General features: G+C 40.5%; 1 protein-coding gene across 2 annotated transcripts in view; it reads right to left on the bottom strand.

Annotated features, from left to right (window-relative positions):
• COPG2 (coat protein complex I subunit gamma 2) overlaps nt 1–16,498 on the bottom strand; it is a 167,039-nt gene that overhangs the window by 124,666 nt on the left and 25,875 nt on the right. For both annotated transcript variants that reach the window (XM_055421272.2, XM_088834668.1), the window contains exon 6: nt 1,744–1,819. In XM_055421272.2, coding sequence (XP_055277247.2) covers nt 1,744–1,819 — 76 coding nt within the window. The remainder of the gene's footprint in view (nt 1–1,743; nt 1,820–16,498) is intronic.

A 16,498-nucleotide genomic window follows, 5' to 3' on the forward strand; every position in this document is an offset into this window, starting at 1 on the left:
AGGCTGAAGTAAGACATTTTCATGCAAAATTACCACTTCAAAATTATCTACAAACACAAATCACACATTTGTTTCTGTGCAAATATTTAGAATGTATTAAAAGGTTTATCATATAATAATCAGATCCCAAAGGACAGGACCCAGACAACCAAATGGCAGCTTCAAGAAGGAACATTTTAGACTATACATAAGGAAAAGGAATAACTGCTCCACAATGAAATAAATGGTCTCAAAGTGGAGAATCCCAGTTCGGAAATATACAAGTAAAGGCTGAACCTACCAGAGGTATTATAAAATGAATTCCTAAATGGGGATGCTTTTGAAGTCCTGAAGATACCTCTATGTGTAGGGCATATATTGGGCTGTCAAAAAGGTCATTTGAGCTTTTGCACATCTTACAGAAAAACCCAAACTTTTTGGCCAACCCAATATTTTTCATATGGATCCCAGAAAGTTCTATAAATCAATTGTAAACTCTGATTATTTCAAATACATAAGAAATTACATGTGGAATATGCTAATTATATTGAGTCCTCAACATGAAATCCTCTGAAAATAAAGTTCTTTTTAACTTACCTGGAGGAAAGTTTAGCCCTGGCAAGGTGGTGGCAAAAAGGATGGTACACACACCAAGCTCAATTACTTAGATGAAGAGAATCTTATTGCTAGCCTTGGCATGGTCAAGTCTTATGCTACCTATTTAATGCTAAAAACAAAAGCAACCACAACAAAGTAACTGAGCACTGAAAAACATTAAACCATTTCTATTACTCCTTCTAAGATCCAGATTTACCGTTTAATCCTGCTCAACCTTTGAAATTTGAATGCAAATGTATACATAAAATATACCCGATCATGAATATAGCCAAAATCTTATTCAATTTGCTTGGCAATGCCCAGTCTGTCCTTCATTTTAACCTTTCCTGCAGAGTTCCAAGAAAGGGAGAGTCTACCATACTCTATAACCTCATTCCTTCTAATACAACAGACTAAGTCAAGGTTAAACACCTGACTTAGACCCAGGTGACACAAGCCACTGGCTAGCTGACGGCTAGTCAGACTGTTTCTCCTAAATATTTAAATGAGGAGGTTTGAGCCTCATAAATAATGGATGATGATAGTAAATACCTGGAAATCTTGCTGTTGAGTTTCTAACAGCTGTCCTATTTCTAGTTCTGATATCTGGTTGTAAGCTTTACCTCAAATTCTGAGAGCTTGGTATTTTGTAATAAAGTTTTTTTTTTTTTTAAGCTGAATTTGGGACTTCCCCAGTGGTCCAGTGGTTGGGACTTCACCTTCCAGTAGGTGGGAGGGTCAATTCCTTGGTCAAGGGGTTGAGATCCCACATGCCTCTTGGCCAAAAAAACCAGAACATAAACAACAGACGCAATGTTGCTAACAAATGTAATAGACACTTTGACAATGGTCCACATCAAAAAATTTTTATAAAAATAAATTAAAAAGCTAAATTCAAATGGCTTTTGTTTCCTGTGAGCAACATGCCCTGACTATGACAAAAATTCATGAGAGTAAATATGGACAGAAATAGACGAATCTAAATAAACAAAAGGAAAAAACCATCTAGAAGAAAAAAAGCCTGGAGCCGCAAAAGCCTTTCCTGTAGTCTTGTTTCTCTGCTGCTGCTGAATCACAAAGTCAGACAAGGAATCCTACTAAATTTACATGGCCACCTGCAGATAAACACAGGTCCCCTTTGATGCCTTAGTAAAGTAAAGAACTTACATCAGTGATTCTGCAGAGAGCCCTGATGGCTGGGCCTCGGTACACATCTTCCTTTCCAGTCATGTCCTTAGTCAGACTGAGAAAAATAAAATTAGTTACCATAAGATTAAAGTTTTCTCTTCTGTGGAGTCCACCCATACTTAATTCCACTTGTCCCCATAATTATCGTAATGCAACTATTGATTCAACAAATATTTCTTGAGTATCTCCTTTGGATAAACATAAAAACTATTTGATAAAAGACCATTTTAAATCTAAAGAACACAGCAGTGAGCAAAACCAAGTCTTTGCTTTCATGGAGCTTACACTCTAGAGGGAAAAGAGACATTAGTCACATAAACTAAGTCCATACATATTTTTAGGTCCATCCATGTCTCTGTAATCTCATTCCTTTTTATGACTAAGTAATATTCCATTGTATACTGATAACTGGCATAAAAAGCAGACAATGATATAGAGAGCCTCATGCTCAAATTCCCCAAAACTAACTCTTTAAAAGAAACTGACAGCCAAGAGGCACACGAAAAGATGCTCACCATCACTAATTATTAAAGAACTACAAATCAAAACTCACACCAGCTGGAATGGCCATCATCAAAAAAATCAATGAACGATAAATGCTGTAGAGGGTGTGGAGAGAAAGAAACTCTCTTACACTGCTGGTGGGAATGTAAATTGATACAGTCACTGTAGAGAACAGTACAGAGGTTCTGTGAAAGTGAAAGTGTTAGTTGCTCTCGTGTCTGCCTCTTGACAACCCCACAGACTGTAGATGTAAAGAACATACATAAGGACACCAAGGGGAGGGGAACTGTGGGGATAAACTGAAAATTTGGAAGACATATATACACTACTATGTTTAAAACAGGTAACTAATGAGAACCTACTGTATAGTACAGGGAAAAATAAAGAAGGGACAATCTTTACTGTAGGACATGTGATTGTAAGACATTTGTTAAAGTAACCTTACAAATGCATTTCAATATACATTAGACAAATATTGATTCCAATTATATGAGATACCTAGAATGAGAACAAGACCCAGTTTCCCCCTCAGTCTATCCCATCAGGAAGCTTCCATAAGCCTCTAACCCTTCTCCATCAGAGGGCAGACAGTCTGAAAACTACAATCATAGAAAACTAACCAATCTAATCACATGGATCACAGCCATCTCTTCACTCTTGCCATCTCCTGTTTGATCACTTCCAATTTGCCTTGATTCATGGACCTAACATTCCAGGCTCCTATGCAATTTTGCTCTTTACAGCATCGGACCTTGCTTCCATCACCAGTCACATCCACAGCTGGGTGTTGTTTTTGCTTTGGCTCCATCTCTTCATTCTTTCTGGAGTTGTTTCTCCACTGATCTCTAGTAGCTTACTGGGCACCTACCGACCTGGGGAGTTCATCTTTCAGTGTCCTATCTTTTTGCCTTTTCATATTGTTCATGGGGTTCTCAAGGCAAGAATACTGAAGTGTTTTTCATTCCCTTCTCCAGTGGACCACATTTTGTCAGAGCTCTCCACCATGACCCCTTCATCTTGGGTGGCCCTACAAGGTATGGCTCATAGTTTCACTGAGTTGATAAGGCTGTGACCCCACAAGAGACTGTCCCAGACTTGCCTGGGGGTGCCTGGGAGTCTCTGGTGGAGGCGTGGGTCGGTGGTGGCCCGCTGCAGGGTTGGGGTACTGAGTGTAGGCACTGCATGCGTGAGATCTTCCGAGGGAGGTCACCGTTATCTTCATTCCCTCCACCATATTTTGGCCCCAGGTAAATAGCAGGAAGGGAACACAGGTCCACCCATCAACAGAAAATTGGATTAAAGATAGAGTCAAATTCATAGAGTACAAAAATACACTGGTATATGCCAGGGGCCGGAGGTGGGGGTGGAGAGGGGAAATGGGGAGTTGGGTTTATTGGGGACAGAGTTGTAGTTTAGGAAGGTGAAAAATTTGGGAGATGGATGATGAGAGTTGAACAACAATGTAAATGCATTCAGTGCTACTGAACTGTACAGTTAAGTATGGTTAAAATAGTATGCTTTATATTATGTGACTGTGTGCATGCTTAGTTGCTCAGTCATGTCCAATTCTTTGCATCTCCAGGGACTGTAGCCCACCAAGCTTTTCTGTCCATGGGATTCTCCAGGCAAGAATACTGGAGTGGGTTGACATGCCCTCCCCTCCAGGGGATCTTCCAGACCCAGGGATCGAACCCACTTATCCCTGTGTCTCCTGCACTGCAGGCAGATTCTTTTCCTGCTGAGTTATGGAGGAAGACTTTTACCACAATTAAAAAAAAAATTTTTTTTTAAAGAAAAGAAAGAAATTGACGAAAATGATTGCTTCAAGGTGTCTCTTTCTCGGGAATGGCTTTCTAAAATGACAATTATCAATGATTTCAGACCCTTCTGTGGAGCTGCAAAAGCAGGCAGGGGAGTGTGGACTGAGGTACAAACTTTCATGTCTGTAACTTTAAGAGGCTTCTAATCTTCGAGTTATTCACTCTTTTGTCTCTCCTTCTCTCGTCTTCTGTGTGTCGATGTTACCCTGAAACTGACTCCCCATCTCCTCTCTCACTCACTTCCCCTCACATAGTCCAAAATGGGCTCCAGCTCCAACTCACTTCATCAAGGCACCAAGAGGAGAAAGGGTGAATAACTGACAGTCCTTCAGCTTCTTTCATTTTCCAATTATTAAAGCATTTTACTCATGTAACAATCCATTCTCAACATATTCGGGAAGGTATAAAATATAAAGTCTAAGTCTGTCCTCATACCCCCTAGCTTGTAGTGACACTCAACTAGAAACAGTCATTGTGAATAGTCACTTATGTTTTCTTAAGCAAGTTCTTAAAATACATATTTACAACCACAGGGGTTTATTAAAATGCATGCCAATGGATATCCACTCCTCTGGTACCTTCAATTTTACTTAATGATACAACCTGAGAATCTTTCCATACAGGCAGATTTCTTAAAATCTTAGATATTTATGTTTTTTAAAATATATAAATGTATATCTAAAATCTTTTTAGTGGCAGCACAGATTTCCATTCTCTGGATACAAATAATTTATCGACCAGTCTTTTTCACAAATATTTGCATTTTTCCAATTAGAGAAAAACTGAGGTTTGGCAGGATTAGTTCTTCTAAGGCTTCTCTCCTTTGCCTGTTGATAGCATGGAAGTAGTCATAATAATGTATAAACAAAAAGGCATGGCTACATTCCAAAAAAACTTTACTTACAAAATGGTGCAACAGCTTTGGCCATTGGCCAGTTTGCCAACAGCTGCTCTGAACTTCTGTTTATCTTAGGCTGCCCTGACAGTAAAGGTTTACCTACAGATAGTTTATTTGGGAATGTGTTCTGAGGGAGAAGTAAAAGATAAGGAAGTAAACAAAGGAGATGGGAAAATCAACCCAGACAAGTTTTCTCTAGTAAATCACTGACACAAGCAACAGGTTATTTAATGAGCAACCTTCAGAGGAACCTAATGAAATATATCTCAGCAGCCACACATTCAAGGAATGAAAAAGAAAGAATTTACCCACAAGCTCTTCGCCCCGGTAGAGAGTTAACCCCAGAGAGTTAACTCCCCATTCTCTTAACTTGCACATGTTAACGCACACACGAGTTCAGAGTGTGCACAAGAAACCTCAGGGCAGAAAGCAAAACGTTCACCACATGCTTCAAGTGACGCACTATCGATGCAAGTAAGCTGGACCCTCATGGAAATGCTGACCACAGCCACGACTGGAACCAAAGATGAGGCCGAAGAAACGTGAGGTGGCTTGAAAGTGGCACCCAGTATGGCTCATCCTTTGCACCCCTCACATTTGAATATGTCTTCCATTGAATCTAATCTATCACTGAGTCTTCAGGAAGGTACTGTTCACTATTTCTACAAGAGACAGGAAGATGAGTAGAACATGGTACAATCCTTGCTGCTACAGCTCATCTCAAAGCCATCTGATACTCATCATCTCCTTCACATAACCGTCCATTCTGTATTTCCCCCACTCTTGGCCACTACTTCATCTTATCTCAGTTATGCCTCTAATAGGTGACTCAAACCTTCATCCCCAGGGATCCACACCTTTTGTTGGTTTCACCCTGGTTGGACCATTGGTTGTTCTCTAATCACCACTTTCCCATGCATGAATGCACCAAAATATACTTGAGTGAATACTCTGAATTCTGGATACAGTCCTCTCTGTCACCTTTATATGAACAACCCTAGATCCTAGTAGGAATCAAGGTCAATTACCTCTATGAGTATATCAGCGCCTTCCATTGCCCGCTGGTCCACTAGGCATGAAGAACACAAAGTAACCCAATGATAGTTGTCATTTCAAATGTTTAACTGGCTCACTTGCTGCTCCAGGACTGTTCTGACTCTGGAGTGTGGGATGCCTTAGGTTGCCAACCTGTTACTCAGACATGTAGCATCCAGAAGTGTGGGGCAATTCTGAGCTGGAGATAATCCATAACCAATGGGAACCAATGGGTTCAGTGCTTCTCTTTTTTCATCCCTTGAAAACACTGTCCCCTGGGAACTGGGACCTCTAATCCATACTTAGGGTGAGAATGGGAAGAATAAATTCTCTAAGTGGGTCACTGGGAGTGAGGGAGAGGGGCCAGTCCTATTTCTAACTATGGATTTCTGAGTCTATTTCTTTCTAAATAGACTCACCTGGTCTATTTATTGGCGACAGTACAATACACTGGCAACTGATTCAGTGGATACATGGCATCTTGGAAGAGAATTCCCAGCCTCACAGGGTCCTACCTCCAACCTACTACTTCAGCTGAGCATTCAACAGGCCATGTCATCATGGCATCAGGCTGTCCCCTTCTAGGTGAAGCACAATGTAGCAAAACTACTGATCTCCTTCCTAGTCATGAACCCACTGTCACTCATTTTTGCCATAAAATGAGTGGCAATGTCATGCAGGATACAAAGACAATAAATTAAGAATAACTGTTTATACCACAACTTGCACCTACTGCAAACCTCTAGTTTATTCTCTATTTTATGGTGTTTGGGTCATGCAATTTAAAAAAAATTATGTAGTCAAATTTATCAACCCTTTCTTTCATTGCCTCTGGATTTTAGACAGCAAGGTTTTCCTCTAGTACTTATATAGCTTCATCTTTTAAAATTTATATTCCTTATCTTTTCAGAGTTTACTTATTTATATGTTGTGAAATACAGATCAAATTTTATCTTTTCATAAGTGGCTACTCAGTTGTCCCATCATCATGTATAAAAAAGTACATGTTAAGCTGAAAAGAGAAAAAAATATCGTATATTAATACAAATATATGAAATCCAGAAAAATGGTACTGACGAACCTATTCGTAGGGCAGAAATAGAGCTACAGATGTAGAGAACAGACTTGTGGATACAGCAGGTGAAGGAAAGGGTGGGACAAATTGAGAAAGCAGCACTGACATATATACACTACCATGTGCAAAAGGAATAGCCAGTGGGAAGATGCCATACAGCATAGGGAGCTCAGCGCCACACTGTGTGATGACGTAGAGGGGTGGAATGAGAGGGAGGTGGGGTGGGGAGGCTCAAGAGGAAGGGGATATATGTATACTTACAGCTGATTCACACTGTTGCATAGCAGAAACTAACACAACATTGTAAAGCAATTATACTTCAATTAAAAAATAAATTACAACAACAACAAAAAAGATCCTGCATGCCGCAACTAAGACCCGGCACAGCCAAATAAATTACTTTTTTTAAAGTACATGTTTACCCCAGTGATTAGAGATGCTGCCTTCATCATATACTAAATTTTCACATGTACTTGGGTCTAATTCTGCACTTTCCATTTGTATCAGAGAAGTCCAAAAAATGTAGATCAGTACAGCCGAGGTGACGCTTTACGTAGCCATAGTGATATTTTCCACTGGTCTGTCTATGGTACTGACTCCTACCAGAAGCATATGGGAAATCCAACTCCTCTACATCCTTGGTAATATATGGTAAAGTGAGTCTATTTAATTTTTAGTTGATTCAAAGATGTATAGTGGTATCTCACTGTGGTTTTAAACGGCGTATCTCAGGGTTTCAGGTGTCTGAAATACTGCTGTCACATCACAGTAATCTTCCAGAACTAGGGCTGGCCTTCAAGGCAAGACCAGAAAATAAAGAGAAAAACAAGAATACACAAGGATTCTTCCCCCGTGCTCTCCAGCTTGCAGAGGTCTTGTCTTTAACCTGTGCTCAGGACTGAGACAGGCTTCAGTCTTTGTTGACTCCTCCCACCATATAGTTCTTGGATTAGTCCGTTCTCGGTCCAGAATATCCATGAGACTCACCACACCGTTACTCACTCAGTTCAGTCGCTCAGTCATGTCTGACTCTTTGTGACCCCATGGACTGCTGCACACCAGGCTTCCCTGTCCATCACCAACTCCTGGAGCTTGCTCAAACTCACGTCCATCAAGTCGGTGATGCCATTCAACTATCTCAATCCTCTGTCGTCCCCTTCTCCTCCTGCCTTCAATCTTTCCCAGCATCAGGGTCTTTTCCAGTGAGTCAGTTCTTTGCATCAGGTGGCCAACGTATTGAAGTTTCAGCTTCAGCATCAGTTCTTCTAATGAATATTCAGGACTAATTTCCTTTAGGATGGACTGGTTTGATCTTGCAGTCCAAGGGACTCTCAAGAGTCTTTTTCAACACCACAGTTCAAAAGCAGCAATTCTTCGGTGCTCAGCCTTCCTTATGGTCCAACTCTCACATGTATACACGACTACTGGAAAAACCATAGATTTGACTAGATGGACCTTTGTTGGCAAAGTAATGTCTCTGCTTTTTAATATGCTGTCTAGGTTGGTCATAGCTTTTCTTCCAAGGAGCAAGTGTCTTTTAATTTCATGGGTGCAGTCACCATCTGTAGTAATTTTGGAGCCCAAAATAATAAAGTCTCTCACTGTTTCCCCATCTATTTCCCATGAAGTGATGGGACTGGATGCCATGATCTATTTCACTGTTATTACTCAAAGGCCTCAGGTATACCTGTATACCTTTCTATACCTCTGTCCAGAGGTTTTTGCTGTAATTATTGGAACAAATGGCCTGTCAGGGCCTTACTCCATCTTGGCTAGAATTAGAAGTCCCCCGACCTTCCCTTTTACTCGCTGGTGTTCGCAAGAGAATGGAATTTTATGATTTGGCATCATTTTCATCATTGTCTCTCAAAAGTCTTCCACAATTTCATTTTAATAGAGAATAAGTATTTAATAGAGAATAAGAATCCAAATAAACTGGGGCAGTCTGCGTGTCAACTGGGCAGGAGAGAGGGAAGAAAAGCAGGACATAGAAAGGTTTCACAACACCCATTAAACGCACTGAGACAGTTCATTTTCTGTGTCAACTTCACCGAGTTAAGGGATGCCCAGATAACTGGTAAAACATTACTTCTTGGTGTGTCTAGGAGAGCTTTTTCCAGAAGAGACTGGCATTTGAATCAGTAAGCTGAATAAAGAACAGAACAGCCACTTCTGTGGAAAAAATAAAATGGAGCAATCAGAGATACAAGAAAATTCAGTTCTATGGTTCTGAAAGCCAAAGATGGTAGAACTTCATAGTGTTTAACCATATTAAAGCTAAGAGAGTGGCCAAGTAAAATAAGGACTGAAAAATTAGCTTTTGGGATTCTGCAATTAAGAGATTACTAGAAATCTTTGAGACAGAAGTTTCACTAGAGTGATGGCTAAATCAAATTAGAATAGTGTCTCACTTCCTTTCTTATTCTACACCAAGTCCTGGTAGACATAATGTCAGGGACAGCACCACTATTCAAATCGAAAGGCTGTTTTAGGCTTGAATATTTCTTACCAAGTCTGTGGATGGTCTTAGCTTCTTGCTTCCTTCAGAAACTACTGTCCACCTCTTGCCCAAATCCTCACATTATTCCCACAACTGATATCAAAACTGCCTGCCAGACAGTCATTACCATAGCCCCTAGCCCCCTTATTTCTTCCTAAACCATGGTCTCTAAACTGAGACCGTGAAATCTCCTGAGACTAGGGATGTAACTAATCACGTACTGAAATCCACTCCCCCACGACACCTGGCATGTGAGCGATGGGTCAGTCCTCAGGACTCAATCCCAGAATTCTAAGCAATCTTCAGATGCAGACTTTCACTGGTGAGTCTCATCAGACAGGGGTAGAACAGTATGACCAGACTGTCAACATAATTGACCATCCTTAAGCCACTAACTAAATCTCTTTGTGTTTTTCTTTTCTTTAACTGAGTTGTAATTTATATACAATTAAAAAATGTCAGCTTAAGTGTTCGGTTAGATGGCATTTGGAGTCAGTCATGTAAGCTCTACCCAAAATAAATACTTTATACTTCCTTCATCTCGGAAAGTTCCCTCATTCCCACATCTAGTCAGTTTCCTCCAATCTACCAGACTTCTGGTTTCTATCACCACAGCTGAGTTTTGGCTGGTCTTTGAATTTATATAAAAGGAATCATCCAAGCATTCTTTTTGTGTGTCTTCTTTTGTTCCAACATACTATTTTAGAAGAGTGTCTGTGTTGTTGCTTGAATCAGCAATTTGTTCTTTTTTATTGCTGAATAGTGATCCACTATACTAATAAAGCACAATTTGTTTAGCCATCCTCCTATTGATGAACCTTTGGGTTGTTTCTAGTTTTCAGTTCAGTTCAGTCGCTCAGTCGTGTCCGACTCTCCGCGACCCCATGAATCACAGCACGCCAGGCCTCCCTGTCCATCACCAACTCCCGGAGTACACTCAAACTCATGTCCACAGAGTCGGTGATGCCATCCAGCCATCTCATTCTCTGTCGTCCCCTTCTCCTCCCGCCCCCAACCTTTCCCAGCATCAGAATCTTTTCCAGTGAGTCAACTCGTCGCATGAGGTGGCCAAAGTATTGCAGTTTCAGCTTTAGCATCAGTCCTTCCAATGAACACCCAGGATTGATCTCCTCTAGAATGGACTGGTTGGATCTCCTTGCAGTATAAGGGCTATCACAAAGCTGCAATCAAATTCTTGTACAGTCTTTTTGTGGTCAAAGATTTTCATTTTCTTGGGTAAATATATAGCAGTAAAATCACTGGTCACAGGGTAGGTATATGTTTAACTTCATAAGAAACTGCCAAACCTTTTCTGAGGTTGCTATACCATTCTACATTCCCATCTACAATGTATGACAGCTTCAAATGCTCCATACACTGGATACTGGAGTAGGATTGTTGATTTAGTACTGTCAGGCTTTGCTGCTGCTGCCGCTGCTAAGTCGCATCAGTCATGTCCGACTCTGTGCGACCCCACAGACAGAAGCCCACTAGGCTCCCCCATCCCCGGGATTCTCCAGGCAAGAACAGTGGGCCATTTTAGTGAATGTGAAAAGATACCTTACTGAAGTTTAAATTTTCATTTCCCTGATGACTAATAATATTGAGAACAATGCCATGTACTCATTGGCTCTTTATATATATTCTTTGGTGAAGTGTACGCCTTCAGGTCTTCTCAATATTCATGCTAACATAATTGCCTATGGATACAGAATAGTCATCTAATATATTTGTTTTTTATTCCTGCTATAACAAATGACCACAATTAGAGGCTTAAAATAACAAAAGTACATTATCTTATAGTTAGTTCTATGGGCTAGAATTCCAACTTTAGGTCTCATTGGGCTAAAATCATGTCAGCAGGCCTGCATCCATCTCATAGGCAAAATACATTCACCCCATCCCAAGATCCCCCAAATCAACACATTACAGCATTAGCTCAAAGTCCAAAATCTCATTTAAATCTCACCCAACTCAAAGCACCAATCTTATTATCAAAAATCATAAGGGATGGGTGAGAAAGGGTATAATTTACCCTGAGGCAAAATCCTCTCTACCCGTGGACATGCTTAACTTTAAAACAAGTTCCCTGCTCTGAAACACAAAGATGGGACCTGGCATAGCAGAACACACACAAACATTCCTATTCAAAAAGAGAAAATGGAAGGCTAAAAAAGAGTTACTGGCCCCAGACAATTCTGAAATCCATCCAGGTAAACTGGAAGAGGGTTCAAGTCCTAAGCAGAATTCACTAGGTCCTCAGCTCTACCCTATGGGCCTGCAGCTCTGCCTTCTGAGCCATCCTTCCTTTTTATAAAGGGCAGCCTGTGTTTAAAGCTGAGGAGTCTTACCAGCCTGTCTCCTGCCTGCAGAATTTTAGGGCTCTGACAGCCCTCTTTCACTTCGTCTCTGGTCCTTTCAGTCCACGCTGGCAGTGTTTCTGCTGGTGTAAGGTTCTCAAGCACCTTGTGGGACTACCATATTTGTACAGACTCACTCCACTAGTCAAGAGGTTCCTCCACAGATCTTGCCTAGATAATCCCATCTCTATTTTCAGCTTCTGCTTAGATGCTGAGGGAATCTATGAGTCACACCCTTGATCTCTCAGAGTGGTTTGTGTGAGTGAATACACTGACCTTTTAATCTTTCTGAGGTTTGAGCAAAAGGCTATACAGTAACTGATTTTTTTTCTCTAGAGAATGGTTTCCGAACATACATCTCTTGATTTGAGCATCCTCTGCCATTTTGGTAGGCTGGGAATTTCCAAAATCAGCAACTCCTGTTTTATTTTTGTTGTGTTTTTTGAGGTGTAATTGATCATACAACATTATATTAGTTTCAGGTGTACAACATAATGATTTCAGTATTTATCAAGATCTCCTGGTTCACATTTAACAGGTCTCTCCTCAATTTTTACTGTACTCTTAAATTTTACTAAATGACAAAAAGAGAAATCAAGCCACACCACAATATTCTGCTTGGAAATCTCAGTTAAATATCCAAATTCAAGTTTGCAAGCCCCACTTTCCACCTAGGGCAGGATACAATGCAACTATGCTTCCTGCCACAATATAACAAGGATCCCCATCCTCCAGTTTCTATTAATAATAAAAAACTTCTTCCTCATTTTCTTCTGAGCCCTCACCAGCAGCACCTTTAATGTCGATATTTCTGTCAACAGTCTGTTCAAAATGATACCTGATAAACATTTTCTCTATCCTGCTGCTCACTTCCTTCTTAGTCTAGAAGAGGCGTTAATGCTCATACTTCTCCTAACAGTTTGTTCAAGGCAGTGCAGAATTTTTCTATCATGTTCCCCAAACTCTGCCAGCACCCGCTCACTACTCAATTACAAAGCCACTTCCACATTCTTAGGTATCTGTTACAGCAGCACCCTACTTTCAGGTACCAAAGGCTCTATTTTTTTTTCCCCCATTTTGAGATGTAAGTGACATATAACACTGTCTAACTTTAAAGTGTACAAGGTATTGATCTCATACATTAATATACTGCAAAATCCAGTAGTTTTCAATTGTTGCTGTAACAAATTATCACAAACTTAAGAGGCTTAAGACAACATTCATTTCTTTACCTTGCATTTCTGTAAGGTGAGGTCCAACACAGGCCTCAGTGGGCTAAAATCAAGGTATGAGCAGGAAGGCATTCCTTTCTGGGGGCTGTTGGGGTTCGTCCATTTCCCTGCCTTTTCCAACTTCTGAGGTTACCCATATTTCCTTGGGTTGCGGTCCCCTTCCTCCATCTCCAAATCCAGCAAAAACAGTGCAGCTCTGTGGCTCTGCTTCCACCATCACATCCCTTTACTGAGGCTTTTCTTTCGCCTCTCTCTTCCACATAAGGGCCCTTAGCCTTGTATTGGGCCCACATGGATAACCCAGGATATGCTCCCTATCTGCTGATTAACAACTGGAATTCCCCTTTGCCGTGGACCATACTGACAGGTCCTAGGAATTAGGACAGGGAGGCCTTGCAGGTGGAAGGTACATTATTCTGCCCACAACATCTACTAATCACTTCAAACGAACTAGAATCAAACCACAATGCAAAGCGGTCTAACAGGACTCAGGTGGAAGTACTACCAGCTACACGAAGGAATGAAAATCCTCAATCAGCAGTTGATACTCTATTTTTAACTTTTCCACTATTCAGGGAGACTAGCAATCTCGGTGACGGAGAAGGCAATGGCGGCCCACTCCGGTACTCTTTCCTGGAGAATCCCAGGGACGAGGGAGCCTGGTGGGCTGCCGTCTATGGGGTCGCAGAGTTGGACACGACTGAAGTGACTTAGCAGCAGCAGCAGCAGCAATCTTGGTGAAGGTTTTTTTGTTTTTGTTTTTTATTTGAACCACTTGTGGTGAGTTAACTAATCTAAGTACCCATTTTCAATCCCTTCTCTCAAGCTTGCCCCTTGGACTATAAAAGCTAAATACTCACTTTCCTGGCCTCCTAAGGTTAGTCATAACACAGTTGTGCCAAATGAAATCTAAAAATTGCCTTGGGAAAAGCTTTTGCATACCTGATGAAAAAGGCAGATGGTGCTGGCTCTCTCTGGCCCCCTTCCCGGTACCCCTCCCATCTTGAATGGTGCACTGCCAGTAATTCAGGCACCTATTTTGCAATAATGTAAGGATGTCCCAAAGAATTTAAGACACATCAGCCCTGACACTGCTGAGCCACTGAAGCAACACCAGTTTCTCTGCGTATTTTATGTGTTACTATTTACACCCGGCTCTCTGTTCTTTTCAGCTGAAAGCTTTACTAATTGCAACTTCAACACAACTGCTGGTTAAGCATAAGTATCCTCCTCCAAAATTTATTTTGCTACACAAAATCAGATTCACTTGAGTTATTATAACTATTAATAACTATTTTCTACATAACATTTTTTAAATGTCTTCAGTTCAGTTCAGTCGCTCAGTCGTGTGTCCGACTCTTTGCGACCCCATGAATCACAGCACGCCAGGCCTCCCTGTCCATCACCAACTCCCGGAGTTCACTCAAACTCATGTCCATCGAGTCGGTGATGCCATCCAGCCATCTCACTCTCTGTCGTCCCCTTCTCCTCTCGCCCCCAATCTTTCCCAGCATCAGAGTCTTTTCCAGTGAGTCAACTCGTCACATGAGGTGGCCAAAGTACCGCAGTTTCAGCTTTAGCATCAGTCCCTCCAATGAACACCCAGGACTGATCTCCTTTAGAATGAACCGGTTGGATCTCCTTGCAGTCCAAGGGACTCTCAAGAGTCTTCTCCAACACCACAGTTCAAAAGCATCAATTCTTTGGCGATCAGCTTCCTTCACAGTCCAACTCTCACATCCATACATGACCATGGGAAAAACCATAGCCTTGACTAGACGGACCTTTGTTGGCAAAGTAATGTCTCTGCTTTTCAATATACTATCTAGGTTGGTCATAACTTTCCTTCCAAAGAGTAAGCGTCTTTTAATTAAATTTCATGGCTGCAATCAGCATCTGCAGCGATTTTGGAGCCCAAAAAAAAATAAAGTCTGACACTGTTTCCACTGTTTCCCCATCTATTTCCCATGAAGTGATGGGACCAGATGCCATGATCTTCGTTTTCTGAATGTTGAGCTTCAAGCCAAACTTTTCACTCTCCGCTCCTAGGACTCTAAATTATACATTCTCATTCTAGAAAATTATCAAAAGTTTAAAGAATATAAATAGCCACAATTCCAAACACCCAGAGGTAACTTACAGGTAATGAATCAGTGTATTTTCAGCCATAAATTTTTATATAATACTTAGAATATTTTTAAGAATATAAGGAATATACAGACTTGAATCCAACTCTCATTCAGCACTGTACTGAGGACTTTTGCATATCTTTAAAGATGTTTCAAAAATATATCCAAAAAATTAAAATATTTCATAAACAATGAATGCTATCTCTGATTGTTTTCTAAGGATAATTTCATAGATGTGGAATTACTGGATTAAAGGGATAAACCCTTTCAAACAATCAACAAATGCTGCCACACTGCTTTCTAGAAAAACTGAACCAATTCATTACTCTACCTCCTGCTTACAAGAAAATCAATATCCCTTACAAGTACTGACTGACTTTTTTCTTTTTTGTCAATTTGATCGACAAAAATACTGTAATTTTCCAAAACTTATACAGAACTCATAAACTCAGTGCAAAACAAAAAAAATTTAAAATGGGCAGATGTGAATAGGCATTTTTCCAAAGAAGACACACAGATGGCCAATAAGTACATGAAAAGATGCTCTACTTCATTAGTTATCAGGAAAATGTAAATCAAAACCACAATTAGATTATCACCTCACACCTATTAGAATGGTTATTAACAAAAACAGAAATAGCAAGCGTTGAGGACGTGAAGAAAAGAGAACCCTCTGCACTGCTGGTGGGAATGTAAGCTGGTACAGCCATTAGGAAAAACAGTATGGAGCGTCCTCAAAAAACTGAAAATAGAACTACCACATAGTTCTATTTCTGGGTATTCATCTGAAGAAAACAATAACACTAATTCAAAAAGATATATGCACTCCCATGTTCACTGCTGCATTACTTACAATTGCCAAGATACGGAAACAAGCTAAGTATCCATCAATAGATGAATGGATAAAGAAACTGAGGTACATATATGCACTGGAATATTATTCAGCCATTAAAAAGAATGAAATCCTGCCATTTGTGACAATATGTATGGACTCTGAGAGCCTTATGTTAACTGAAATAAGTCAGACAGAGAGAGACAAATACAATAGTTCTTATACGTGGAATTTAAATAAGTAAATAAATATACATATATAAAACCAAGCTCATAGATACAGAGAACAGGTTAGTGGATGCCAGAGGCAGGGACTAGGGGTGAAATAGGTGAGCTGCTTGGGTTTTGAG

This window comes from Moschus berezovskii, chromosome 3, assembly GCF_049115385.1.
Source record: "Moschus berezovskii isolate FMDL1 chromosome 3, NW_MosBer_1.0, whole genome shotgun sequence".
Lineage (NCBI taxonomy): Eukaryota > Metazoa > Chordata > Mammalia > Artiodactyla > Moschidae > Moschus > Moschus berezovskii.